At 36.3% G+C, this 26,695-nt stretch overlaps 2 protein-coding genes across 2 annotated transcripts in view; one reads left to right on the top strand and one right to left on the bottom strand.

Annotated features, from left to right (window-relative positions):
* LOC134527582 (S-adenosyl-L-methionine-dependent tRNA 4-demethylwyosine synthase TYW1-like) overlaps positions 1-6,621 on the top strand; it is a 72,964-nt gene extending 66,343 nt beyond the window's left edge. The window contains exon 13 of the mRNA XM_063360395.1: positions 6,166-6,621. The gene's annotated coding sequence lies outside the window, so the exon portion shown is untranslated. The remainder of the gene's footprint in view (positions 1-6,165) is intronic.
* The window catches only part of LOC134527380 (probable ATP-dependent DNA helicase HFM1), a 30,451-nt gene extending 3,890 nt beyond the window's left edge, over positions 1-26,561 (bottom strand). Inside the window, exons 1-7 of the mRNA XM_063360023.1 lie at positions 26,201-26,561; positions 25,025-25,108; positions 24,811-24,936; positions 16,851-17,096; positions 12,540-12,647; positions 9,594-9,709; positions 6,146-7,899 (exon numbers count right to left, since the gene is read on the bottom strand). Of these exons, the coding sequence (XP_063216093.1) occupies positions 6,146-7,899; positions 9,594-9,709; positions 12,540-12,647; positions 16,851-17,096; positions 24,811-24,936; positions 25,025-25,108; positions 26,201-26,375 (2,609 nt within the window). The 5' untranslated portion in view covers positions 26,376-26,561. The remainder of the gene's footprint in view (positions 1-6,145; positions 7,900-9,593; positions 9,710-12,539; positions 12,648-16,850; positions 17,097-24,810; positions 24,937-25,024; positions 25,109-26,200) is intronic.
* Positions 26,562-26,695: the final 134 nt, after the last annotated feature.

Here is a 26,695-nt window from a genome sequence, read left to right as displayed (position 1 = left end):
CTTATCAGCTGACACAGCTTCTGCAGAAGAATACCTAAGCAAATTTGGTGATTTGATTTCCTTAGAAAACTACTCGCCACAGCAAATTTACAATGCAGACAAGACTGGGTTGAACTTTAAAGCCCTTCCCACTAAAAGTCTTGTTTCTCGAGAGGAATCTTCTGTGCCGGGTTTTAAAATGAACAAACAGCCTGCAGTAACGTAGGAGGATCAAACATCCTTCCATTGATAGTGATTGGTAAATCTGCCAAACCACGAGCCCTTAAGAATATGAATATGAATTCCCCCCCTGTGTATTACAGAAATAGAAACAAGGCATGGATGACCAGTTCTCTTTTTAAGGAGTGGTTTGACAAGCAGTTTGTTCCTTCAGTGAAAACGTTTAATGAAGAAAATGGACTACCACCTGAGCTCTACTTCTCTACCCATCAGACATGCAGGGACATAAAAGCAGTTTTTCAGCCTCTCAATGTGACATCGCTGCTGCAGCCTATGGATCAGGTGTTCTACAAAATATAAAACTAAGCTACCAAAAAAAGTTCTTACGATATTTTATTGAAGAAAATGGTTCTCTTTCTATCCTTAAGAAGCTGAAGAAAGTTACGATAACAGAGGTAATTTACTGGGTTGTAGAATCGTGGCAAAATACAAGTGTGAACTTACTGCGGGGATCTTGTAAGAAGCTTTGGCCAAGCCTCGAGTTCGAGAAAACACCTATCCTTACACCTGTCACACAAGACAATAAAACTGAGCTCCTTCATCTTGTTCAGCAAGTACGTACCAGGTTGTGAGGATGCTGGAGAAGGTTGTCTAGAGCTGTGGGCAAGAGTTGATGTCAATGAAGAATGCAGCGAACATGAAATAATGAGTCTGGTCCAAAGTCAACATGACGGCAATGTAGCTGGTGACAGTGAGGAAGAAGAAACTTCTACAGTCAATGTGACTTATACTGATGCTGCCTCTGCTCTTTGACATCGCCTTGTGCTTCATAGAAAAACACGCAGCACCCACGCCAAATTATGTCATGTTCATGGGAAGCTGGCACGCAATTGCCTCTGCGGGAAGGTTTTCATCACTTCGACAATTGAAGACAACTGATTTCAAGTGAAATATTAAGTTATATTTTTATGTTTCTATTATTTCATTAATCAAATGTTACAGTTTTTCAATCCTGGATTGCATAAGTATGTATATATATTTACACTTTGTTAGGTATGCTAACTGTACTTCTTTGTTAATTTTCAACTAATTATCTAAAATAAGTTTATAATGTTGAATATATAATTGTTTTATGACTAAATAAATTAGTTTCTCTTTTTTACATGTGTTTACCAAACTTAAATTTGTCAAAAAAAAACTTTTTTGGATTTCCCGGAATTTCGGATTTCTGGGTTTGGACTTGAGGGCTTTCACTGTATTTTGTTTGGTTATTCATCAATCTATTTACACTGCAAGTTTTGCCAAGCACCACTGATTTTATTTTTCACGTCAAATCTATAAGCAAAACGCTACTGCCTGGCTGTTGTAGCTTGATTGTGGAACACCTGAGGGAGCAGACACACACTGTCAACCAGCTGATGTCCCTTGGACTCATTAGCTCCTGGGGCGTGGGGTGGTATACACAATAGTGAACCTGCAGCACACGATTGTGAGGGGGGGAGCTTGTGAAGGGATCTCATACAGTTGAAACCTGCCCCCCCCCCCCCCCCCCTCAAACATAAATACGACACGACTTTCTTCTCCCTTTTAGATGGCCACTGTTGATGCTAATGAAGACGTAAGACATCTCTGATTTTCATCTAAACTGGGCAAGTTGTTTTTCACAAACAGAAAGAACAAAACTACCATGCACTACATTTTTACTTAAATTGATTGTGACATCAAAAAAAAAAACTTTAAGTTGAAATTTATAAGTATACATTGCTTCGCCGTCTTGCGGGGTGAGCTTCATGGTTAGATGAAAACATGTTGCTCATTAAAATAGGACAGCAGAGTCCTAGGGGAACCAAATACGTAGCCAATTTGGCACAGCGTAGTTACACATTCACTGTTCTAAAAACATCATAATGATTCTAATGCATGTAACTACATATCGTTTTCCAAGCACTATATGGTAAATATATTTTGAACAGGTTTATCACTTGTAGAAATATGTTGTGCCCAAAGAAATTTTTCAACCCCCTTGGTCACATCATTATGTTCATAAAATTAAACAAAATTCTAAAACATGTTGGTGCTTCGTAAAAATTATTATAGAAGGATATAATCAGCAGTTATTTCTCAAAGTCAATTATACTGTTACTAATGACCAAATTTGTATTGCAAACTATTTTTGTAGTGTATATGTGACTCCCACCTACAACCAAAATCGTGTAGTATTTGATACTAATGATTACTACATTTATAAATATCATTACAGAGAGTCTTGTACTTTGGAGAATCAAATCCTTTAAATCTACTATGTCAATAGGGCCAGATGGTATTACAGATTTCAAAATAAAAGAATGCTCTCTGGCTCTTACTCCCATCCTTAATATTATTTTCAAAAGTAGTATTAAATTAACAGTGGTATTTACCCCAATAAATGAAAAATTGCAAGGTCATTCCTATACATAAGAAAGACAGTAAAAAAATTGTCATGAATTACAGGCCCATATCTCTGCCAAGTGGTTTTGCTAAAATTTTCAACAAAATAAAATTCAAGGACCTTAACTTCAACTTAAAAAGTATACTCTCTGATAGCTAACATGGTTTCAGAATTGACAAAACAAGAACAACCAATATTTCATCAATCCAATTTATTTTGAAGTGATAAACTTATTTGCAAGTAGCTACTTGCTATTTTGATTTAGCAATGGCTTTTGACACAGTATCTATTACTCAAAAAATTATCTAATATAGGAATGCATGATAAATATCTCAAATGGTTTGGCAGCTATTTAAAAGATAGGGATTTCTTTGTTTCATTTAATAATACTAAATCTGATTTACATGTTGCTAACTCTGGTGTTCCTCAAGGTGGTACCTTATCCCTCCTCTTTTTTAACAATTTTATTTATGATATAACTCAAGAATTAAATTATTCTTTTGGCCTTCTATTTGCTGATGACCTAAAAATTTATAAAAAAATTACTTCATTACATGACTGTCATTAACTTAAAAGCAACATTTTTTTCTGTTGCTGAGTAGTGTAAACTCAACCATGTTGATCTTATTGGAAAACCATACTACACCTATCCCTCACTTAGCACGTCTTCAGATTGCACGGATTCATTTAGCGCGATGTTAATTTTACTGCCTCAGTCTTGAATAGCACGTCTGTAAATTTAAATTAGCACAAAATCTCGGCAGGCAAAAAAAAAAAAAATAAGTCTGGCACGACGCCACGAAGTCTGTTTCAACTTTGTAAACAACAGATGTGCCGTGAAATACAGTTAGCCAAACAAGGGGGGAAGAGATGGCGCGCCCAGGTCTGACTATGCTATCGGCTGTTGTTCAAACATCAGCTATGGCAAGTTAAATTGCGGCTATGGAATGTAAATGACCAAATCTTTTTACGTACACTGGTATGCCGCCGTGCCGTACCGTTGTCGCCTGGCTACAGACCAGACTGTGAACTCAGTCTAGCCAGTGGCAAGGAATTCACACAAACAAAAGCAACATCTGCCCATTCAGCTGCTGGTAACTGTACGTCCTTGATCACTAAAATGCATCATGTTCAAGTATTTGAGACAAAACTAGAAGTATTATGGCGCACAGATTGACATGAAGGCTACGCTTATGTTGGTCGCACTTAAGTTTTAAGCAAGTCAACTGGGCGCACAATTTTATTTTAAAGACATTTATAAACGTTATAACCTTTATCTGTTAGTCTGCATCGCCGCGGTGTACCGTTTATAAACATGTAGCCAGCGCTAGTTGGCACCATTCATGTTTGGCTATGTTGCTTCCCGTATAGTGTGTGCACACGTATTCGAATATCGATATTGATATCTCACCGATTGCATGCAATGCGCGCTCTCTGTCTTGTGCCGAGTTTACTACATTTCATAGCCCGCACTATTTTGTGGTGATAGTTATGCGTTAGTACAGGCTCACATTTGGGTCACAGATTTTGTTTTTGTATTTAAAGTTGAAGAAAGGTTTTCGTTGCATGACTTATTAATTTAAATTGTTTGGCGTGCTTTTTTATACTCTACTTTTCAAACAAACCCACTTCCCATGAATGGGTTATGTTTTTATGAATAAATTTACCTAACAATTTTTTTTGTCGCATAAAAATTGCACCCTTACTTTAGAAACTCATCTTATTATAAATTGTGCAAAGATTATGTGATAAGACACAGAAAGCACTTAAATTTTTGAAAAATTAAAATGTAATTATCAGTGTGATAGGAGGCATATATTTGTCGTTGAGTGTTATTCTACGAATTTATATTAGGTAAAGTATATTTTCCTAGACAATTATGGAACACATTAATTAAAATAGCCTTGCTATTTATGGAAACTAATGCTTCAGAATACGCAATTTCAAATAACACAAGCATTTTGTGAACGAATTAGTCGTGCTAAGTGAGAGAGAGGTGTATAACTTTCTCAAGAAAGTATCATCTTGTATGTTTTGAATATAAACTAGGTAATCAAGCTGTTGTAAAATCCTACTGTGTCAGAGACTTAGGTATCTTGCTTGATTCAAAGCAAGCTTGGATCAAATGCTAATAGAATGATAGCTCTGATTAAATAAATTTTAATGCATCTAATTTGGATTATATACTTAGTCATTATATAGCTTTGCTGAGATCTAAACTTGAATACAGCACTGTTATTTGAAACAGAACACTATTAATAAAACGGATAGTGACAAATAAGATAAGTTACAAATCAAACTTATCAAAATTATAGTCCTAAATAGTAATACTATTATTCATAATAATGTAGATATATTCACCCTACTTGGATTTTTTAAATTAAGAAGATAAATATTAGATGCATTATTTGTACATAATTGCTACAGAAATGCAATAACCTGAAATTATCTTCTTGTTGATACTGGAATTAGATTATTTACTTTCAGTAGTCATTAGCAATCATTATATGTTGGCTACACTAAAAGCAAATGACATTTTATAAAGAATCATAAAAAAATTTCAATAAGTACGGTAGTTAGTTTCCTTTATTAGGTAATATAAATATTTAAAAATAATATATCCCAAATTTAATTTCCACATATTTTATGTTGTATTTTCTATGTTAAGTGGTTAATTATCATAAAGTTTTTTATGTCTGTGACTGTTTCCTGTAGCTGTATTTCTTATATTTTGTTATTTATATATGGTACGTTTTGTGGTATTTTTATACATTTATATATTTTTCCTTTACCTTTTGTTTATTATGTTTTTAATTATTTTGTCTTTGTCTCTATGTACAGTATTGTGTTGTCTTTGTATGTATTTATTAGTGTTATTAGTTTGTGTGTCAATTGTCCAAGACTATAAGCCATAGGTAGGTTGTAAGAAATCATAAATAAATAAATAAATAAATAAATGATGTTTTCCCCCAAATGTATGTGACAGTGATGAACAACATCATTCTTTGCCGACCAACAAGCAGATGTTTGCTATTTATAGACTATTAATTATTTTTTTTAGTGCAGTATAAAGAACTTTTTTTAGGCTGAAAAAAAAATTAAAGAATAATACCTCTCCCAAAATTATAATTTCTTTACTTATTTTTTTATTATGAACCTGAGCATTTGGTGTATATTGCTTAGCTACTTTGTAGGACTTTTTCTTTTAATAAATTTTAATTGACAAAATGACCATTTCCTCTTGTGTTCATCAGAATGTAAAAAAAGTATATCCAAACTAATGATTTTAACACTTAACTATTCAATTTTACATTTTAATTTACATATTGTTTCTCGTGTGTTCATTCAGTATTTTTAATGGTGTATTAACACTATTACCCTTTAAAACAAAAAATAAATAAATTTTTCAAACAACCTTGAAACAAATAAAAATTTGTTCAAAAATAATTGCTTCAATGAGCTTCCTAGTGGTAACTGTCACAAATTATCCTGTTTTCTATTATGTGGTAAGATTCATCACAATTACATTGGAAGAAGAAAAACTACTTTTTTTGTTACCGTGATTTGGTTGTTTGCAGATCCAAACTGCAATTGGGCATCCTCTTCGCCATCTCTTGTATCCTGTTTCCGATGGGTGGTGGCTTGTTCAGGATTCGCTCCAGGTCCCGGGGGTTGGCCTCGGCCAGGGCCTGGAAGCTGGTCTTCCCGGCAGCCACGAGCAGCGCGGACAGGTTGGGGCCAATGCGGTCGAACTGGCGCGACACGTAGGGGGAGTTTTCCCACAGCCGCCGGCGGAAGCACTTGGATAGCAGCAGGGTGCTGAGGAGGCTCGAGAAGTGTTGGCGAACCTGTTTCAGCTGTAACAAGCACTTCACCAGACGCTCGCCAATGCGCACTATCTTCATCATGTCCTGGCTCAGGGAGATGTCTGGGACCGGGAGGCACCCGAACACCGCCTGCGCGAGGCAGTTCACCTTCATTTCGCGGGTCTTGATATTTCCTTGCAGCGGGAACCTGATGCCCTCTTTCTTCTTGTTGTCATTCAGTGCGTTCAGCGTTCTCTTCTCGTTCACCCGCAGCTGGATGTCTTGGAACTCACGGCACCGGGAGACGAGCTCCAGCATCTCGGACAGGCTCTCCGTGCCGCAGATCTGGCCAAATGTTTTCATGCTCTCGAAGGCGATGTAGTAGCGAGCCATGAGTCTGCCCATCTCCGTTGGGCTCACATCATAGACGTTAAGGGTTATGAGCTTGGCGTGGCTGAGCTCGTGCAGCTCCCTGAGGCATAACTCCTCCAGCCGACGCTCGATCCCGCGCCTCTCGACGTGGCACGGGAAGCCGTAGTGCCTCGGGTTCCGCATCACTCGTACGTAGAGGAACGTGGACCTGATCCAGTCCATGGCGACCGACAGCTCGCATATGGTCTTCAGCACCACCTCTGCATTGAGGTGCTCTGGCAGGTGGCGGTGGAGGCTACTCTCTACCAGCTCCTTGCCCTCCACGAGCTTCTCATACTTGGCCCTGGTGACCTCGCGGGTCATGATCACCGCGGTGGCGGCCGTGTCAAACTGCGGTCTCCCCGCCCGTCCGATCATCTGGAGCACCTGTGTCTCGGAGTACTCGCGGTACTCGCCTGCCACATACTGCTGCGTGGATTTGATGACGACGAGGTGTGCGGGCAGGTTGACGCCCATGGCCAGCGTGCTGGTGGTGACGAGGATGGGGAGCAGCCCTTGGCGGAAGAGGCACTCCACGGCTTGGCGATCGCCCGGGTCCATCCCCGCATGGTGGAATCCCACGCCGACAGGTATCAGCTCTCTAAGCTTCCCCTCGAGCAGTGTCCTAGCGGCTGAGAGCAGCTGCTCCTTCTGCTCCGGCGAGAAGTTGACTGTCAGCTGCTGGGCCAGCGTCGTGGACGTGTGCTCCACGCTCTTCCTCGTGCTGCAGAAGATCAGGGTCGGTTTGGACTCTGCATACCGCAGCAGCAGCTGCCGCAGTTTGTACGACAGGCAGATGTCGAACTGGAAGGCGGAAGACGACGAGAAAGAGTACCCCATCACTACCTTGTTCAGCTTCACTGGCCGGAGCTCATCGCCCACTTTGTGCTGCCGGGCGGGAGTCATCTCGCTGCCCAGCCACTGGGCTATATCCTCTATGTTGGGTATGGTTGCCGAAACTGCGATGAAGCGTATGTACAAGGACAGCTGGGATGAGGATTTCTGTTCAAAATTTAGCGTCTTCTGCACTGTCTTCATGCGACTGACCACCACCTCGAGTATTGGTCCACGCTTTTCTTCGTTGAGCAAGTGAACCTGGGAACACATGGCTGGACATAAAATTATGGGCATTTATTTATTTTTAGTTATTGTTACTTAAAAAGTAAAATTGTTTCCCTAAGGATAAAATAAATCATTATTTCTGAGTTAGGATTTAAATTCTAATTGCCAAAAGAATTTCACCAGTTTACCATTCATTAATCTCTTAATATCAGCTGGAGCCAGATGCAACTCTGGGAAATGTAGTGTTGTTTGTTGACTATCAATATTGAAGATAGAAAGATATTTGTAAAGGTTAAAAACAAATACAAAAATGTAGGAATAAAATTATTGTAAAAAAACCCAAAGAAGGTGTGGATAAAGGTTATTAAAATAATTGATAGTCGCTAACGACCCCTACATCCCTACATCAATGTGACGTTAAAATTTATGGGGAAAAATAATGGAGAAAGATGGCACATTGGTAAGATAAAGACCAGAGTTTGAATTATGTTCTAATACCTAATTCTGTGTAGTGTAGTAGTAGTAGTAGTAGTAGTAGTTTTAGTAGTTTTTTAGTAGTAGAAGTAGTTTTTTAGTAGTAGTAGTTTTTAGTAGTAGTAGTAGTAGTTTTTAGTAGTAGTAGTAGTAGTAGGGTGAAGAACTCTCTATGTAGTGCTCATGTTGATTTAGTAGTAGCGTGTTATAATACATATGGTTGTATATGCAGCCTGCCACTCTGATATATTCCGCTGTAGTGTGGGTGCTGTGTTGCACAATACAGTCGTCGTAGTATTGTGTATACTGCTGTATGTGTTGTGCTACTGACAGTGTACTGGATTCTGATCCAGCAGTAAACCCACTTCAACCACATAAAACACAAGTACTGCAATAGAAATAATAATCAACAAAAACAATGCGCACTTGCCTATTGCTTGTGACGAAACCTTAACAGTGAGACGGATGCTCATCTAAAATGAACAAAATACTGATGTTTTTAAATGTATTTTTATATGGCTCCAGAATTCTAAGTTTTCCAACGTATAAAATACCAACGCTATCAGGGTAGCTTACAAAACCTATGATTGACGAAACAATAACAATGTATAGCTGACAGATAACAGTATAAACAAGACTTGCTCAGGCTGTAAACAAAACACTTTAGTACAGTTCTTCAATAAAACCTGGATAAGTAGTATGTGTCAGACGACTGCAAATTAAAACTGGAAGCTAGTCAGACATGCTCAGAAAAACAGTATCATCATAAAACTAGTATTCACATTTCAATAATTTCTCAGGGTTATAGTTTCTGATATAAATTTTGCCAGCTAGCAGTAACCCAGTGGTTGGCAGAAATCTATTCAAAGAACCACTGGGCCAAACTAGACTGATATTTGCAGTGTTGGCAAACAATATCTTGTTTACAAAATGCCAATTGGACACAGATCGTCGTTAGGGAAAATTAGATGGTTGTGTTTCTATTGTTTATGATCTCCAATGGCTTAACAAGGAATTGTTACCTGCGGTGTGCCGTGGTGGAAACAGCTGCTAGCATAGGGAACACATGTAGGTCAGCCGATGTAGCGACTTACTTACAGCTATTGTTGCGTCGCACAGTCCTATAACGCAGCCCAGCCAATCCTGTATTGAATGTTTGGCTATAAGATGCTGCTCGTCCCTAGGCCTATAACAAAGGCAGTTGCTATTTCCAAATTTCTAAGTTCACAAAGTCAAAATTAATGCCTAAATACACTGCTGAGTGTCGTAGGTTCAGTCCGTGGAGGCATGAGGAACTCCCTGAAGAAACGGGATCTGGCGTTTGTAGACTTGCGCTGGCATATCGACGCCTTGCTGGGATTGGTCCAGACTTGGCGCATAAGCACCTAACGTAACAATCACAATAAAAACACATTCCAAAATAAAAGTTACATTGTGGTGCATACACCAAAACACACGTAGCCTTTACTGACGTATTATAAAAAGTTTAATAAAAATGAACTTAATTAATATGAAAATACTTCCTGCAGCTTCCTGATTACTGGTGTGTAACCCCACTTCCGGTTATTTGAAACTTCATCCATGGCTTACTGTGTCTGTAGGATGCTCTCAGAACATAAACAATGAAACAATGGAGCATAGTTCATGGCAGACATGAGCACGGAAGGCTGTTAAGATAAAGACAAGGGTTTGAATTATAGTTTAGTGATCCTGATTTCCTTTATCCATGATTTCACAAAATTTCTCCAGGTGGATGCTGGGATGGTTCCGTACAATGGCAATGATTTCTTTCCCAACATTCCTGATTTGTGTTGTGTGTTACCGCCTTTCATGACCTTGCTGCCAATGAGACTTGTCACTAGATCTGAAATTTCAAAACTCAGTATGTATGTACTTATTAATGTTTTCACTCTTTACTGTAATACTGTAATTTCAAAACTCAGTATGTATGTACTTATTAATGTTTTCACTCTTTACATTTTATACTTGGTATTTCAGGTACAAAAAAAAACAATGGTTCATTCTATTCAAAATGTAATGAACATTTTGTGTTTAATAAACATTTATATTTAATGAACAGTGTTGTATTTTCCTGAAAAAAAAATTAATATAAATATTTATTAAGCATTATGTAGGATACGGTACATGTTATTTACACATACTATATATAGTGGTTGTGTGAAGAGAGTAGAAAAAGAGAGGCTGCATAGGAAAATGGAAGTAGATCCCAAGGAAGACCAAGGAGGAGGTGGGGAGAGCAGATGGTTAAAGGAGTGCAGGAGAGAGGAGAAGACTGAAATAAAGTGAAGGATGAGGAATGGTGGAGGGATCGAAGAAGATGGAGGCATTTTACTTTGCTGACCTGGAAACAGTTAAGGATGATAAATGATGACTATATGATGTTTACATTAAAGAAAACATTGTACGAAAAATATTAATAAGGTAATATAACCCAAAAAGGCAAAAATTTTACATATGCAAGCCAGAATGCAAACTCTTTCGGAATCAGTCCTACATGCTTACAAGAAGTCTGGCTGCACTGAGAAGCTGTTCAGACTCAACAGTAGTTGGTGCAACGACAAGAACCTCTTGGATAGCTGATGTAGGTCAGGAAACACATACCAATTAGGGATGTTGGATAATCATGGTATGGAACTTTCAAAAATAATATTACATAAACCAAAACTACCAAAATAAATTTATAAGAAAAGTTAAATTTGGTTTTCCAGTTTTTGCTTGTACCTTATTCCCATATGGGCATTTCCAGTGCTGTTAAGTATTACTTTTTTTTTTTTGCAATTACGTATTACTGATTTAAACATCCATTTAAGGAATTGCAGTGTGTTATTTATTAATTATGAAAATGAGAAACTTTATGACATGTCTGAAATATTGTGTGTCTATCAGCATTTAGTATGATAAATCTTGCGCATATTATAACCATTTGGCTGTTGTAAAAATCCAAGAATAAATATAAATTATGGTACTTATTATGGGTGTTACTAAGTTGATTTAATTGAGCAATTTTTTTTTAATATTAATGGATGGTTTATCTCATTGCTGTATAATTTTCTTAATTAATGTTTGGATTATGGTTTTTGGCGTGAAAAATGTCGCATTTGCAGTGGGTGTATTTGTATTTGTAAAAATGTTATTTCTGATGGGTTTACCTGGAGGTGGGCAAAAATGCATTTTTATAAAGAAAGCTAACAGGAATGTAGGAATAAATTTATAGTTCTGAACTCATCATCCAAGAATGGCAAACAAACTTGCACATTTGAAACGTAGGATAGTGTTTACATTGTTTTTTTGTTTTTTATTTGAGTGGAATCTAGATACAGTCGAACTTGAATAATGTGAACATTTTTAATTTAAAATTGTGAATAATTCAAAGCTTTCTGTCGGGTCCTTGACATTTTTATGCACCCAATGTAAAAGTGTGTAACTAGATTTGTATTTGGATAAATTGAAGAAAATAGAATAAAGTTTCGAACAAAAACTACAAATATATCCTGTATAATAGTACCAGGACTCTCAGTAAGGAGCAGGGAAGATTTATAAAAGTTAGCAAGCTTGATTGTGAGGTTAGAGAAGTATGTACTGTATAAACAATGCGAGACTCTGAGACTGATCGGCATTCTGTTTACGTACTGCTGCATCAGCTCACCGCTGCGGGCGCCTTCTGATGTGTAGGCAAGGGTGACTGTATCAAAAGATTTGGCTTCGTTCCACTCCCCCTTCCCCCCTTCCCCTGTCCGCATACTCTTCCGTCCCACTCTTCAGTCTATCTTTATCGACAGACGGAGTAGGCTGTTACAGAACAATATACATATTGTGATTCTTTGAGTGCATTTTAGGTCTGTATTGTTACGATTTAATGTGGGAGAAAACTGGGTTCGTAAGCGATAGCCCAATTATATTTCTTTACAGTTTTATTCTTTACTAATATTTTCATTAATAATAAATAGTTGTACTTAAAAATGTCCAATCACAAATCACTGGCACTTAAAAATGTTTATTCTCAAGTCACTCAATGTCTGTCAAGTTCCACAGTTCGCACTCCTCACTGGAGCTAGGCTCAACAGTGTTTCGCCACTTACCTCGCGCCTGTCCAAACTCACAGTCTCGCACCACTCTGTCGCACAGTCACGATCCCGTCGACTTCCGGGTCGCGCTACTCTCGAAGGGGTCTCGCTCACCCTCTTCGCCGATGTCGCACTTCTCTTTACTCCCGGAAGTCTCTGAACTCTCGGAACTGTTGCGGAACTTGCGGGACTCTGTCGGAACTCCCTCGGAGGCCGGCGTCGCTGCTTAAGAACCTGAGGCGCCCTTATTGAACCGACGAGAGTGGCTTTGACGAGTTGCGTCATTCTAGGCCAACACAACGCCCGAAACATTGATTAAGGTGTCGCTCATTCATGCCACTCCACGCGGCAACCCGCAGAATCCTCAAGGCCTCTCAGGAATAGATAATAGCACCGAGGGAGGACGATGCGCGGGGAGCAGAGGGTAGTGACGACCGTTGTAATCTGTCCAGGCATGCGTGGCATGCCTTACGTCAGTGGACAGCACATGACCCGGCGCATGACGCTAGTGGTCGTGCAGGGTCGCCAGCCAGCTCCGAACCTCGCATCGTGGTCTGATCTCTCGCGTTCGTAACAGTATTTTAATTTAACAGTGCATCATGTGTAGTGTGTAGTGCAACGATTAGTGTATTGTGTTGACAATGTCTTTGTCCGAGCCATCTAGGGTTACGTATGAAACCTTAACTTTCGCTGAAAAGGCAGCAGCCATTTGGGAGGTGGAGAAAGATTTGGAAAAGAAGTCTGAGATAGCGAAGGACTTTGGAATCTTCCAATAACTTTGTCCACATTTCTTAAAAATAAAGATAAAATCTTGAGTAGTTTATCTAACAGTGATAAAGGTAGGAAATGTGCTAAGAGACTGGAAAACCCTGACGTGAAGGAGTGTGTTTTAAAATGGTTGAAGCAGGCACGAGATAAAAAGATTCCTCTGAGTGGACCGCTGTTAGCTTAGGAAAAGACAATTTTAAGGGTAGCACTGGCTGGCTTGATGGGTTTAAAAAGAGAAACAATATTTCTTTTAAAACTGTTTGTGGAGAAAGTGGGAGTGTAATCAACAAACAGTCACTAACTGGAAAAAGTTGATTCAAGACCGAAATGCAAAAGATATTTTTAACGTGAACAGAGATGGGCTTGTTTAACAAATGTACTTCAGACAAAACACTGACATTCAAAAATGAAAGGTGCAACGCAGGGAAACTTTGTAAGGACCATGTCACATTCTTGGTTGGGGGAAATATGGATGGTTCCGAAAAGTTCCCCTCTTAATGATTGGGAAGTCCGAAAATACAAGAAGTTTTAAACAAAGATTTTAGAGTATGCTGCCAACAAAAAATCTTAGATGACAGGTGATATCTTTGAAAAATGGCTGTTAAAACTGGACCAAAAATATTGTAAAGAAAAATGCACAATTTTATTGTTTATTAAGAATTGCATGGCCCACAACAATATTCCATTGTTGGAAAATGTTTAAGCTTTATTTTTCCCCTCCTAATGTGATTTTCGAAGTGCAACCAATGGATTGAGGAGTCATAAAAAATTTCAAACACTTTTACAGATGTCATTTAGTCCATAACCTTCTGTCAGGAGCTTTTCTTGACAAAAATGACAAGTGAAAATTAACATCCTTCAAGCATCCCGAGTGTGTAGCAGTGTGTGGGATCAAGTGAAACCAAACACTATAGCAAACTGTTTTAAAAAAGCCGGCTTTCGTCACATTGCACTTTAAGGACTTCAAGAAAATGATGAGATTTTGCCTGCTGCTGAAAACTGGGAAGAATTTCTTGATGTAAGTACTGGTGTTTCGTACGAGGACTTTGTGCAAATGGATGATGATTTGGCAGTATGTGGGAAGATGACAGATGCTGAAAATTTGGCCGATGTCATCAACACACCGGCTGCTGCCTCCTGGTCTTTAGATGAAGAAGATGAAACACTTGAAAATGACGAGAAACCAATGCCTACAATCATCGAAGACACGGACCACATCAAAGAATTTAAGTATTTTGTTGAAGGACGAGAAAATTTGAGTGACTTAATTTTTTAATCTCCAAATAAACTCAAATAATTTTGTTTGAATGAAAAAATTAGATCTAAAAACAAACAAAAATTTCCAACTTTTTACAAAAGCTTTGAATGTTTTTCTGTTATATAGTACTGTACATAATTCCTTTAGGCTTCTCTGGAATAAAAATCCATATTAATGTTACTGTACAACACAGTATTATTGTAACTTTATACAGTACATATGTACATATAAAGTTGTTTTTGTTTGTATTTTTATTACCTTTATTTTCTCAACAATTGAATGATGATAATGGACCTCTATTAGGTGTAAATAAACATTTATCATTTTTAGGTGGGACTTATTTTAATTTTTGCTTGTCTAATTTGAAATCTTGGATAGTTCAAATTTTTTCAGTGGTTCCTTCAGCTTCGAATTATCCAAGTCCGACTGTACTATTTGGGATATAAAAAAAGTTTTTTTTATAGATATTCGCAATTTCCTCCTTTTTCCACAGTTACCATTTTCAATTACAGAGTTTTCATTGTTTATTTTGTTGAATTCAGTCAATAGTTTATTCATGTAATGGGATGGTTTTCAATTAGTGCATGTTACACAAGGCTCAAAAATGTTATTAGTACAGGATGTCTGCAAGTTTTTGGTGAACCAAATCCAATTATTTTCAGGATTTTATTTTACATATTTGTTTTATCACACAAGGTTTTTTTTGTACATAAGCAAAATAAAATTTAGGTGATTCAGAATAGATCTACTTTTGGAACGTTCTGATTTTTAGGTTATACAGCTCGAAGGTTTTCAGAGATTATTGTCAGATTATTTAAGTTAATAGACACCATCTGTTTTTAATATGCAACTATAAACTGAAGTGAAGCTTCAAAAACAAAATGTAAGTTATGGAAAGTCTGCTAGGCATTGTAGTTTTTTGACTTTCAGCACTGTAACACTTATTTTGGGACTTCCATGACTCTTGACTTATCTAAAACCACGGCCATAGAGAGTGAAGGGCAAGGGCAATAAGGGGGGCCAAATGAGTTTTGAAATTTGTTTAGTGCTTGGGTTTACCCTGATAGGATGGAAATTACAAGTCTATTGTTAATAAAATTCATAGGAAACCTTACAAGTTATGAGATATGTACAGATCACAGTTACAATTTAGGCCTCCGTAATGTTTACAGTTTTCAGAGTTTTGTTTGAAGTGTGGGGTTTCAAAAGTTGTGCATTAAAAAATAAAAAAGGGGGCCTGACAAAAATATTTGCCCCCGGCCCTTGGATTCTCTCTATGGCATGCTGTAGGCACCTGGAAGTGCCACTTCTATCTTCCAGCGTGGAAGTCTTCAGTGGCTGTGTTGGCTAATGTTTACTCACATGACAGGGGTTGTGGGTTTGACTCCAACATCCCGACATGAATCATTCGTGTGCTCAGAGTCAGTACCCAGTTAGTCCAGAGTTTACCTTAATCTTGGAGGTCCTGTCTCAAGCGTCTGTGCACAACCACAAGACATTTAGCCATATCCAACAAATTTGCCAGTACAACCTAAGTATCCAATCATTGAATGGTAACAAAGCATCAACAGTCCTGCCTCTGCTTACCAGCAAGATTAATGATAAAATAGAGCAATGTTAGTTCACTTTCTTATCTTACTCCATAAAAATGTGACAAAGTAAATGCAGTAGTATTGAGAATTGATCCAAACATGTGATGCTGGAATCACTATTATCACGACAGATGTGTTGCATTGGGTGCAAATATTTTTCCAACCAATTACGTTTGACACAACTGTGATGTCAGAGTGACATAAATGTCAGACACAACAAACTTTCCTGTTAGAAAGATTTTCTATTTCCATCAAATGGCAGTTATTGTAATGAATGTCAGAACCTCTGGTGAGTTGATAATACTATTTTTATTTATTATTTTCAAGGGTTCGTTTACAAAATTTATCCATGAAAGCTTTGAAATATGTTCATGAACAGTGATCATTCCAACTGAATATTAAATTTGTACTAAACATATTTCTCTCAACCATGTCAATTTGATAAAAAGCTGCAACATTGCTGGCTGTCGTATTTTTGATACGTTCCTAATGGAAGAAACTTTTTTTTTTTATAAATTATCTTTGTTTTTCGCACAGGTGAAAATCGCTTGTTCATTTTAACGCAATATTTTGCTTTCACATGACATCCTTAGCATTGCACCGTCGCCCTTTTGTGATCCCAGCATGTAATATTACATAGGTTATGCAAGAATATTTATTTGATGAAAACCAGTTTGCAATCCTGCGCTTAGTTTCTCATGGCTCCCGATTATTGATCTTGATTGAGTCACTCCAATATCAACGGACTGTGTCACATCCAATGAGCTTGCTATGGATGAGACACGGAACTGAAATGAACACACAAACGAGCGGAACCCACCTCGTCGATGAGGAACAGCTTGACGACCTGCACCATCCTCTCCTTGTCGCGCCAGCGCCGAGTCAGGGAGTCCCACTTCTCGGGCGTGGTGAGCAGCAGTCGACTGGTGCCCGCCTCCGACAGGTCCGTCTCCCACGTGTCGCCCGTCAGCTCCTGGCACGGCAAGCCGTGCCGCGCAAACTTCACCTGCCAGTCGTTGTAGCGCTCCGTGCACAGAGCCTTCACCGGGGCCACTGCCGGCAGTTGCAGTTTCATTTTAGGTTTGCAATTCCGGATTTTTAACAAGAATGTTTTCGGAAACAAAACCTTACAATTAGAAACAAGATTTTATGCTTCAATTTTAATATTAATTTAATTTCTTAAAGAGGAAATTTGGTGTTACTGTTTTTATTTATATAAATCCTTTTTTTTATATAAAGTTTGTCAATTATGCAATAAGTATGGCACCAAATTTTTATTTACTATAAGTTACACTGTAATTGTTAGTTGCATTTTTACAGTTTACAATTTATAACATTAAATTGGCAACAAATGTGTTTTGGAATACACTATATAGAAACCTATTGAATCATCAATATGTACTTGTTTTAATTACACAAATATAACAGGCCAACAATAGTTTTGGTGCTGGGGTAGGTACTTGGAGCTGATTTCATATGAATTTGGTGCCCTGAATTCAAATATGGCATTATTTTTTGCCTATGAGGTCAAATTTATAAGATATAATGTTTTAGTGAAATCAAAAAATTAAACATGAAATTATTTTTAAATTACACAAAAATTATTATATTATACAAATATCCTTATATTATACAAATATCAGTGACGGCTGAGCGTTCAGTGACGGCTGAGCGTTCATAGCCGACGGACGTGCGCGCGCGCTCCCCGGCTTTAATGTGCTATTATTTCTTCACTATCGTTAAGTTCGACTCATAATTGATTCATCGCTGCTTAATCTTTCCGACTTTCATGGGTTTTCATTACCCGATAATAATGATTCGATCATTGAATTAGTTCCAGACACGGTTACTAAAATGTTCAGATCGCCTACTAAAAAAGTGATTTCTAATTCGCCGGGAATATCTGAAAAAGCAAGTGAAAGTTCATCGAAGCAAAAATCTTCTAATGAAGCTTGGACGGTAAAACTTCTGGATCCCACCATGGAAGACTTAATCTCGGCCGTGAAATCCCTCAGTATGAAATTTGATGAGTTAAAAAGCGAGAATATGGTGTTAAAAACCCTTCTTATCGACTCTCGTAGTGAAACTGCAGAGATAAAAAATGAACTGCAACAGATTAAACAGATCTTATCTTCTAAGACTGATTCTGTTAATTCATACAGTCAAGTAGTTAAAAAAGTCTCCTCAAACAAGAAACCTGCTTGTGTCGAGTCATCCGGTGTATCTGGCAACAGTGCGCGCACCAGTGACCCACTTACAACTCAGCGTGTCTCCAACGACGTCATCAGGAAAAACGGTAAACAGCACGTCGACGAAGACGGCTTCACCGTAGTACAACATTCACGCAAGTCCACGAATAATGAAAACTCCGATAGAAAATTATCTAACACGGATCGTAAGAAAAATCCCTTGCAAATTGGCATCAGGAATGTTTCCACATTAAAAACAATTGCTAAACCTATTTACAAAAAAACAAAAGCTCTCTTTGTCACGCGTTTTGAGCCGTCTGTCACGGAACAAGAAGTCGTAGATTATATTTCCAACGAACTAAATCTCAAGCAAGTCAAAGTGGCCAAGCTCCGGACAAAGCATAATTCTTACGCCTCCTTCCATGTATCTGTTCTGGAAGAAGATTTTAGTAGAATTAATAATATTGTTTTTTGGCCCAGTGGCTGTTTAATCAGTCCTTTCTTTGGAAAACTGCATCAAGACCAAATTGTTAGTACTAATTCATCTCCTGAAGCTCTCGGTAATTCTACCCAATTACCTCCAAGTTCCTGCAGTACATCGTCACCTTTTATGCCAGCAACTTCTATGCCAGGGCCTGGAGGAGTGCTTCCTACTCACTTCCCAGTGAATGCCCAATCTTAATGAATGGGAAATTGCATATCAGAATGTTAGAGGACTTAGAACAAAATCAGTTGAATTCTTTGATAATCTTATTAATACTCAGTATGACATAATCTGTCTAACAGAAACTTGGTTCAACGAAAGATGTATCAATGCTCATTATTTCACCGATAATTATTCTATTTTTAGAACTGATAGGGATCCGCTACTCTCATCAATGGAACGTGGTGGCGGAGTGTTGATCGCAGTGAACAAACATAAATTCCCTTCTGTTCAGCTAATTCAATTATATGACTATCGTGGAGTAGAAGCCGTATGGATTAATATTAAAATTGCCTTTAATAAGTACTTAACATTGGGTAATATTTATCTTCCTCCAACTACATCACCTAATCTATTCACATTGTATTTTGAAGCTCTTGAACAAAAACTCGTTAATTCTCATGATAATGTGATTATCTTAGGTGACTTCAATGTACCTGGGATAGATTGGAAAGGAAATCACTATTTCAATATTGCCCGTGCACATGTCAGATCCAAGGCTCAGTGCCTGCTTGATTTCATATCTAATTTGGATTTATTTCAGCACAACCTAATACAATCTTTCAATAATCTTCTAGATCTTTGTATTTCTAATCTATCCCATTGTGTGGTTGAAAAAGCTGTTGAATCTCTGGTCAAAGAGGATATCTATCATCCTACCCTACTTATTAAACTACTTATTGAGGCGACCTCACACAATTTTACTCCAGATTCTATTTTCAGAAACTACAAAGCTGGTGATTACTTAAGCCTTTATAACTCTCTAAAAACCCATAATTGGGATGAATATTATAACACCACTGATGTAGATGCTCTTGTAGATCAACTTACATCCTGTATCTGTGATAAAATCAATACTCACATTCCATTATCCACACGTAAGGCCTCTAAACATCCTTATTGGTTCTCTGGTGAATTAATTCATGCCTTAAAATCTAAAAAACACTTTCATAAACTCTATAAAAGAAACAATAATACTCAGTATTACCTTCTTTTCTCTAAATATAGAGCACTAGTTAAAAATCTTATTAAGCGTGATAAAACTAATTGGAATCGTAGTATCAATAATAAGGTTAAGAATAACCCTAAAAAATTCTGGAGATATGTCAATGTTATGAAAAATGGTTATAGTGAATCCCATTCTCTTAATGTCAATGGTGATATCTGTAATGATCCTGGTATTCTTTCTAATGTCTTTGCTAAGTACTTTGCTAGTGTATATGTACCATCCACCAACCACCCTCGTATCATTGATCCCGATATTATTCACGATTCAATTCCTGTATCATTCTTATCAGAAAGCCAGGTCTTATGGGGAATTAAATCATTAAAACCAACTATGTCTACTGGTCCTGACGGTATACCAAATTTCATTATTAAAGGCTGCTCTTTTATTCTAATGCCTCTATTGTTGCATCTATTTAATACAAGTCTAAAATCACAAGTATTTCCCACTAAATGGAAAATAGCTAAGGTTATTCCCATACATAAAAAGGGTAGTAAACTCAGTGTATTTAATTATAGGCCTATATCATTATTAAATGGCTTTACTAAAATCTTTGAAAAAATAATATTTAAACATATTAACTTTCCAATAAACAACAGATTAGCTCCTAATCAGCATGGCTTTAGAAATAGTATGACTTCTACTAATCTTCTCTCATTTATTAATCCTATATACAATAAAGTTACAACAAGGGGGCAGGTTGATGCATGTTATTTTGATCTGGCTAAAGCCTTTGATACTGTCAATCACTCCATTTTACTAGCTAAACTTTCTAACTTCGGTCTCTGTAATAATTATATAACCTGGTTTACTAGTTACCTTAAAGATAGATGTTTCTTTGTTTCACTTAATAAAAAAACTTCTACTTTATATCATGCTACTTCTGGTGTGCCTCAAGGGGGTACTTTATCTCCCTTATTATTCAATATTTATATCAATGATATTTTTAAAGTTCTTCATCATACTACTGGTTTTCTGTTTGCTGATGATCTTAAAATATCCAGAGAAATTTCCTCCTTAAATGACTGTCTGCTTCTTCAATCTGATATTACTGAAATTGATAATTGGTGCAAAATGAATTTAGTTTCACTTAACAAAGATAAAACAAAAATTATTTCTTTCACAAGGAAAATTCATCCAGTTAAATATGATTATTTTCTTGACAACTCAAAAATTTCCAAATCTCTTAGTATAAAAGATCTTGGTGTTATTCTTGATTCCAAACTATTCTTTCATCAACATGTTAATTCTTTAGTATCCTTTTCCCGTAGAACCTTATATTTAATAAATTATATAACTTACTATGCATCTAATATTGAATCCATTCTTACTCTTTATTTGTCCTTAGTTAGAAGTAAACTCGAATATTGCTCAGTTATCTGGAACAGTATTAACACCACCGACAGTGACAAAATTGAATCCATACAAAATAAATTTTTCAAAATAATTAGTTCTAGACACCATCAATTACCCAAATTAGAATCTCTTTCAAATCGTCGCATCCATCTGGATGCCCTGTTTGTGTTTAAGTGCTATAGTTCAAAAATTAATTGCTTATACTTACTTGATAACTCTGGTATTCGAGTCCCGCAGTTCAAAAGCCGCCTTCGATCCCTATTATGTTCCTTACACAATAATAATGATTTAATTTACAGACTTATCTCAAATTTCAATAAATATGAAAATTTTATTAAAAACTTCAAATTTTAATTTTTATGATTACCCTAATATTCTGAGTAATTTTATAATCCTGTTTATTCTTCCAATTTTAGATCAATTAGTTAAAATTATCTCAGTTGCTGTTTTGTTTTGTTTTGTTTGTTATTGTGTCGTCCTTTATTTTCCTGTGTAGGTTGTATTTATTCGCTTGTATGTGTCGTCTTTTATTATCCTGTTTATGTTGTATTTATTCGTTTGTATGTGTCGTGTTTGTATTACTTGTTCTGTGCACACCTCTAAAGCTTCGGCTGTTGGTGTGCATGTCACAAATTTTAATAAATAATAATAATAAAATAATAATAATAAATAATAAGTATATACTAATATTATTATACATACAAAGATAGTACCAAGTCATTGATGGAACCAACTAGTCGCTCAACACTTACGAAGCTTCTTTTCCTTGAACTTCTTGAATATATCTTGGAACAGTTCCCTTTTAAACTCCAGAAATAATCTGCCATCATATGCGTATCCCATCTTCCTTGATAGCGGTCCTCCATAATTGTAATATCTTGATGATGAAATCTTTCACCTTGCTTCTCACTGCTGTCTCCTAAATTTTCAAGAAAATGGTCCAGGCGGCTGTGTAATTAGTGCACCTTAGTACTCATGTCGCACCCAAGGGATTTGAAATTTTTAAGCATATCGTTTACCAGTTCAACATGGTTTTATGCTTTTTGTTGGCCCAGAAAATTTCTGACTGCAACAAATGAAATCCAGGATTTACGCTCAGCCTCATTCATGGAATTTACCAAGGCTTGGTCCTTAATGAATTTTCTTATTTCTGGATCGTTAAATATTCCTGCTTTAATTTTTCCTTACTCAAGTGAGGCATTTTTACCCCTGTAAATACAAAGCATGATCCGTCCTTAATAAGAGCCTTTACAAACTGCTTCATAAGGCCCAGCTTGATATGCAGTGGAGGAAAGATGATATACTCTCGTTCAACTAAGGGTTTGTTAAAAATGATTTTTTCTCTGATGACCGTGTCTTCTCTCTTAGGCCACTCTTGTCAACCCCAGTGGTGTGTTTTGTCTCTGCTATCCCAGAGGCACAATAAACAAGGATATTTGGTGTGGCCACTTTGCTGTCCAAGGAGAAAGTTTATCATTTTTAAGTTCACACAAATCACCTATTGATTTTCACGCTATGGTGCTATATGTTTCTTTCATTGTCGTTGAGTGAGCAATTGATATTGCACCATATTTGTTCCCATTGTGTAGAAGATAACATTTCCAGCTTTGCTTTGAGCTATCAATAAATAGGCCCCAATCATCTGTAAAATATTCAGAAATACTCATTTTTTTCCAAGAGTCCTCTAAAATTGTTACAAAATACAAGATTTTGTTTTTGAGAGAAGAATGGTATCAGACCCTTTGATCTTGTACAGTAAAAAGTAATTTTGGTTCCTTGTTCCAGTAAATTTATTGTCTTCAACCTGGAAGCCAGTAATTCAGAAGCTTCTTTTGACAGGTTAAGATCTCTTGACGACGACATTTAACTCATCATGGTTAAAACGTTGAGGAATTATTGACATCTCCTCATAATCACTGTCACCTTCATTAGTATCAGAAGGGTTGTTATAGGGACAACACTTGTCCTCAGAAAGCTCTGGAATCTGGTGAAATGCTGGGATTGGTACTTTCTCTGAGTAAGAGACCGGGCGTCTTGCAGAGACTAAATCAGGATATGTACACTTGCTACGGTTGTTTAGTTTTATTCCAGTAATATTTACTAGACAGAAATAACAGTCATTGATGTGGTTTTTAGGTGCTCTCCAAACCATTGGTACGCCAAATTTCAAACTTTTTCTTTTCCTGCTAGTCCACTGATGTAAATTTTCTGTAAAAATTTTACAAACCTGTTGCGGTGCCCAGGATTAATCCTAATCCTGATCACCGATCTTAACACCAAAGTATCCATGATAAGCTCTCTTTACAAGGTCACTAACAGTCTTTCTGTTAACTTTTAATGTGTGTTCTATGCATATGTAGCAAAACACATCAGGATTATTTACACAACTTCTTCTACTGGAACTCATGTTTTATCAACTTTGATCTTTCCTGCACAGCTAAAACTCACAAACTGACCTCAAATTTAGTTGTGTTGAAATGATAGATGGGATTCCCATCCTGGGGTATCACAGTGACCAAGTAGGGATTACAAGCCTAGGGTATCTCTGTGAAGAAGTGGCTTGAGTCAAGCAGTCAGTTTTACTTCTGTTTTCACACTTATCTCAGAAAGTAGAGCTGGTAGAAAAAACTAATTTCATATTTATATTCAACACCCCAAATACTTATATCTAAAACCAGTTCCAAAATTCTAGGCACCAAAATTTTTAATTTTTTTTTTAATAAGCTTATCTAGGACAGAATCATTACTCAGTTCAATAAAAATAAGTAAGAAAATATATATAAGTTTGAAAAATCTACTAGTGTCTGTAATCTAAAAATGAGTGTGTGATTAAAGATCAAACTAAATAAATAATTTTTCCTATCCATTTTGTGAATACATTTTGGTACAAACTTCATTCTAAATAATTTACATGTAATGAATTTTTAAACATATTTAAGGATTACATATGTTCTAATTTGAAGTAAGTTAAGGTAAAAAAAAAAAAAAAAAAACAGATTTTTTTTAATGCTCAAGTTAACCCTGATAGTAAGATGAAATTACAAGTCTATTGCTAATATAATTAATTGGGAACCTTATAAATTATGTCACTGACACATCACATTTAAAGTTATGGCCACTAACATTTACAGTATAAAGATTTTTTTTTTAATTTTTGGGTTTGAAAAATCGTACATTAAGTATTGGGGAGGGAGTCACCTTACCCCTCCTCCCTCCCAAAACCTGGAGCATTACTGAGGATTGGATTATGTTCTTGGCAGAAAATAATTAAGCTAATAGAATATTACAAAACTATGTGTCTCCAAGCTCAGTAAATTTTTTATTTAGAGCCACAGTCAAATAACTGCACGTCTAGACTTTAAATTAATATCAGAGGATTAAATTACAGGATGTTAATTTATTATAAGGGTTGATTTTCCTGATACAGAAAGCGTGGATGGATTCTGAGCTTAACATTTATTAATTTTTTTTTTCAATTTTTTATGAAAAGTGTCTTACATACATTGTACTTACTGTAAACTATTTTAAAATCTCCAGAATATTTCAGTTCTTCAACTTTAGCAAGTAGGCGTATTATTGCCATTTCGAATATTGCAGTTTTTCCTGATCCGGTTGGTGCAGAAACAACAACTGGTTCATCTGCGGCAAAAAAAAAAAGTAAGAAACAATAAACATGACTGCATTCAGACCAGTCTAAAATATGTTTAAAATAAGTTGTATAACTTACCTGAGTAGAAAACATCATCCAATACTTTTGACTGAACAATGTTAAATGATGGATATGGTGAGAAAATATGTCTGTACTTTTGAGCTATCCACAGAGTCAAGGTTTATAGGCAAATGAATGACTAAGCCTAATTATAATTATTATTCATTAAAGTGTATATAAAAATCTCCTACGTAAGGTTCATAATTTTTTTAATTATGTACTTTGTGAAAGGCATTTATACGTCTTATAAATTTCAAATTTTATAAAACTAAAATATATATTTAATGTCAAATGTCATTTAAATGTCTTATACATATTACATATTTATTATTTGCATGATACCTTTGTGATATGCTATATTTGTCACATTCAATGTGATGAGAGTAAGGAGTTTAATTCCAATCACCAGCTTGAGTTATATACATGAGTATTGAGCTGGCACCCAAATGGCTTGGATCGCACTATGACCTTGGAGACTTCGTCTTGAGCATAATACTAAGTGCTGTGATGTTATGCTCGAGATGACCTAACATTTATCTTGGGGCCTACATATGGTCAACAGCAGGCCAGTAAAGATCACGTATTTGTCATTTTTGAGATGTGAGCCAGTCAGATTCAAACTGGTTTTTCACTAGTATTTGAGGTTTATACTGCAGATTAAAAAGTATGTAAATCAAAATGTATTTCATAAATGCAATAAATATTTAATAGAAATAAATATTTAATGCAAATGGGCATAAAAAGTCTTCTTTTACATATAAATATTTTAATTTTGCATCTTACTAAAAGTTGTGATTTATTAACTGAAAATATTACAGATTTTTTATTTGTGATAAATATAATAAAAGGTGCAAGAACATATTGATGAGGTATAGTGCTGCTTGTCTTGCATTTTGTTATTCATAACAATCACTCTGCCATTTATGTAATTCAAAATCACAGATGCAGGTCATCCAAGCACCAGCACAGCATTCCTTGTAGCACGTACTCTTTGTTATCAGAATGTTGCTGGTAGCAGGAGTTAGCTTCCCCTTATTGCAGCAGGGCCTTAATGCAGAGTAAGGTATGCAATGTAAGGTAGGAAAGGTTTTATGAATGTATATTTATGTAAAAAAAATGTAGTATTAAAATATCACCCAGAATGGTATTTAAATCAATAAATTTAGTTTCTATCCAACAGTAAAGAAAGGATACAAATTTCATTAATAGAACGTAAGTCACCAATGTTTAAGTAATTTTGTGGTGTAACTACAAAGTTTTCAGTACTCTCTGCACCACCAGATAAAGTACTAAAAGACATGGGTGGTGATTCATTGTTGTTACTTTGTTGTCCACTGTATTGTTGTGACAGTTCAAAATTTTCTTCCATTCTTGAAAAAATATATTGTTAACTGACATTCATTGCACACATTTACTAAACGATTTTGATACTATCTGTAAATCCCCGATTTTTATATCTTTGGTATGACTGAAGCAAGTATTACACACCAATAATTTGATTTGAATGAAAACGCGAAACGACTCAAATTCAAATACTGTGGAGCCAACATGTCTTACCCACAATGCACTTAATTAAGCATTAAAATTCTTATTAAACAAATCTGTTGATTTTTGACCGTAAAGGATTTTTTAAGTCTTAATAATTTTCGGATTGTGATGATAAAACCTAGCGAAACAATAAATATTACT

The sequence above is a fragment of the Bacillus rossius genome, chromosome 1 (assembly GCF_032445375.1).
Source record: "Bacillus rossius redtenbacheri isolate Brsri chromosome 1, Brsri_v3, whole genome shotgun sequence".
NCBI lineage: Eukaryota > Metazoa > Arthropoda > Insecta > Phasmatodea > Bacillidae > Bacillus > Bacillus rossius.
Note: the sequence above shows the minus strand (reverse complement) of the source record. Positions and strands in the feature narration are given on the sequence as shown.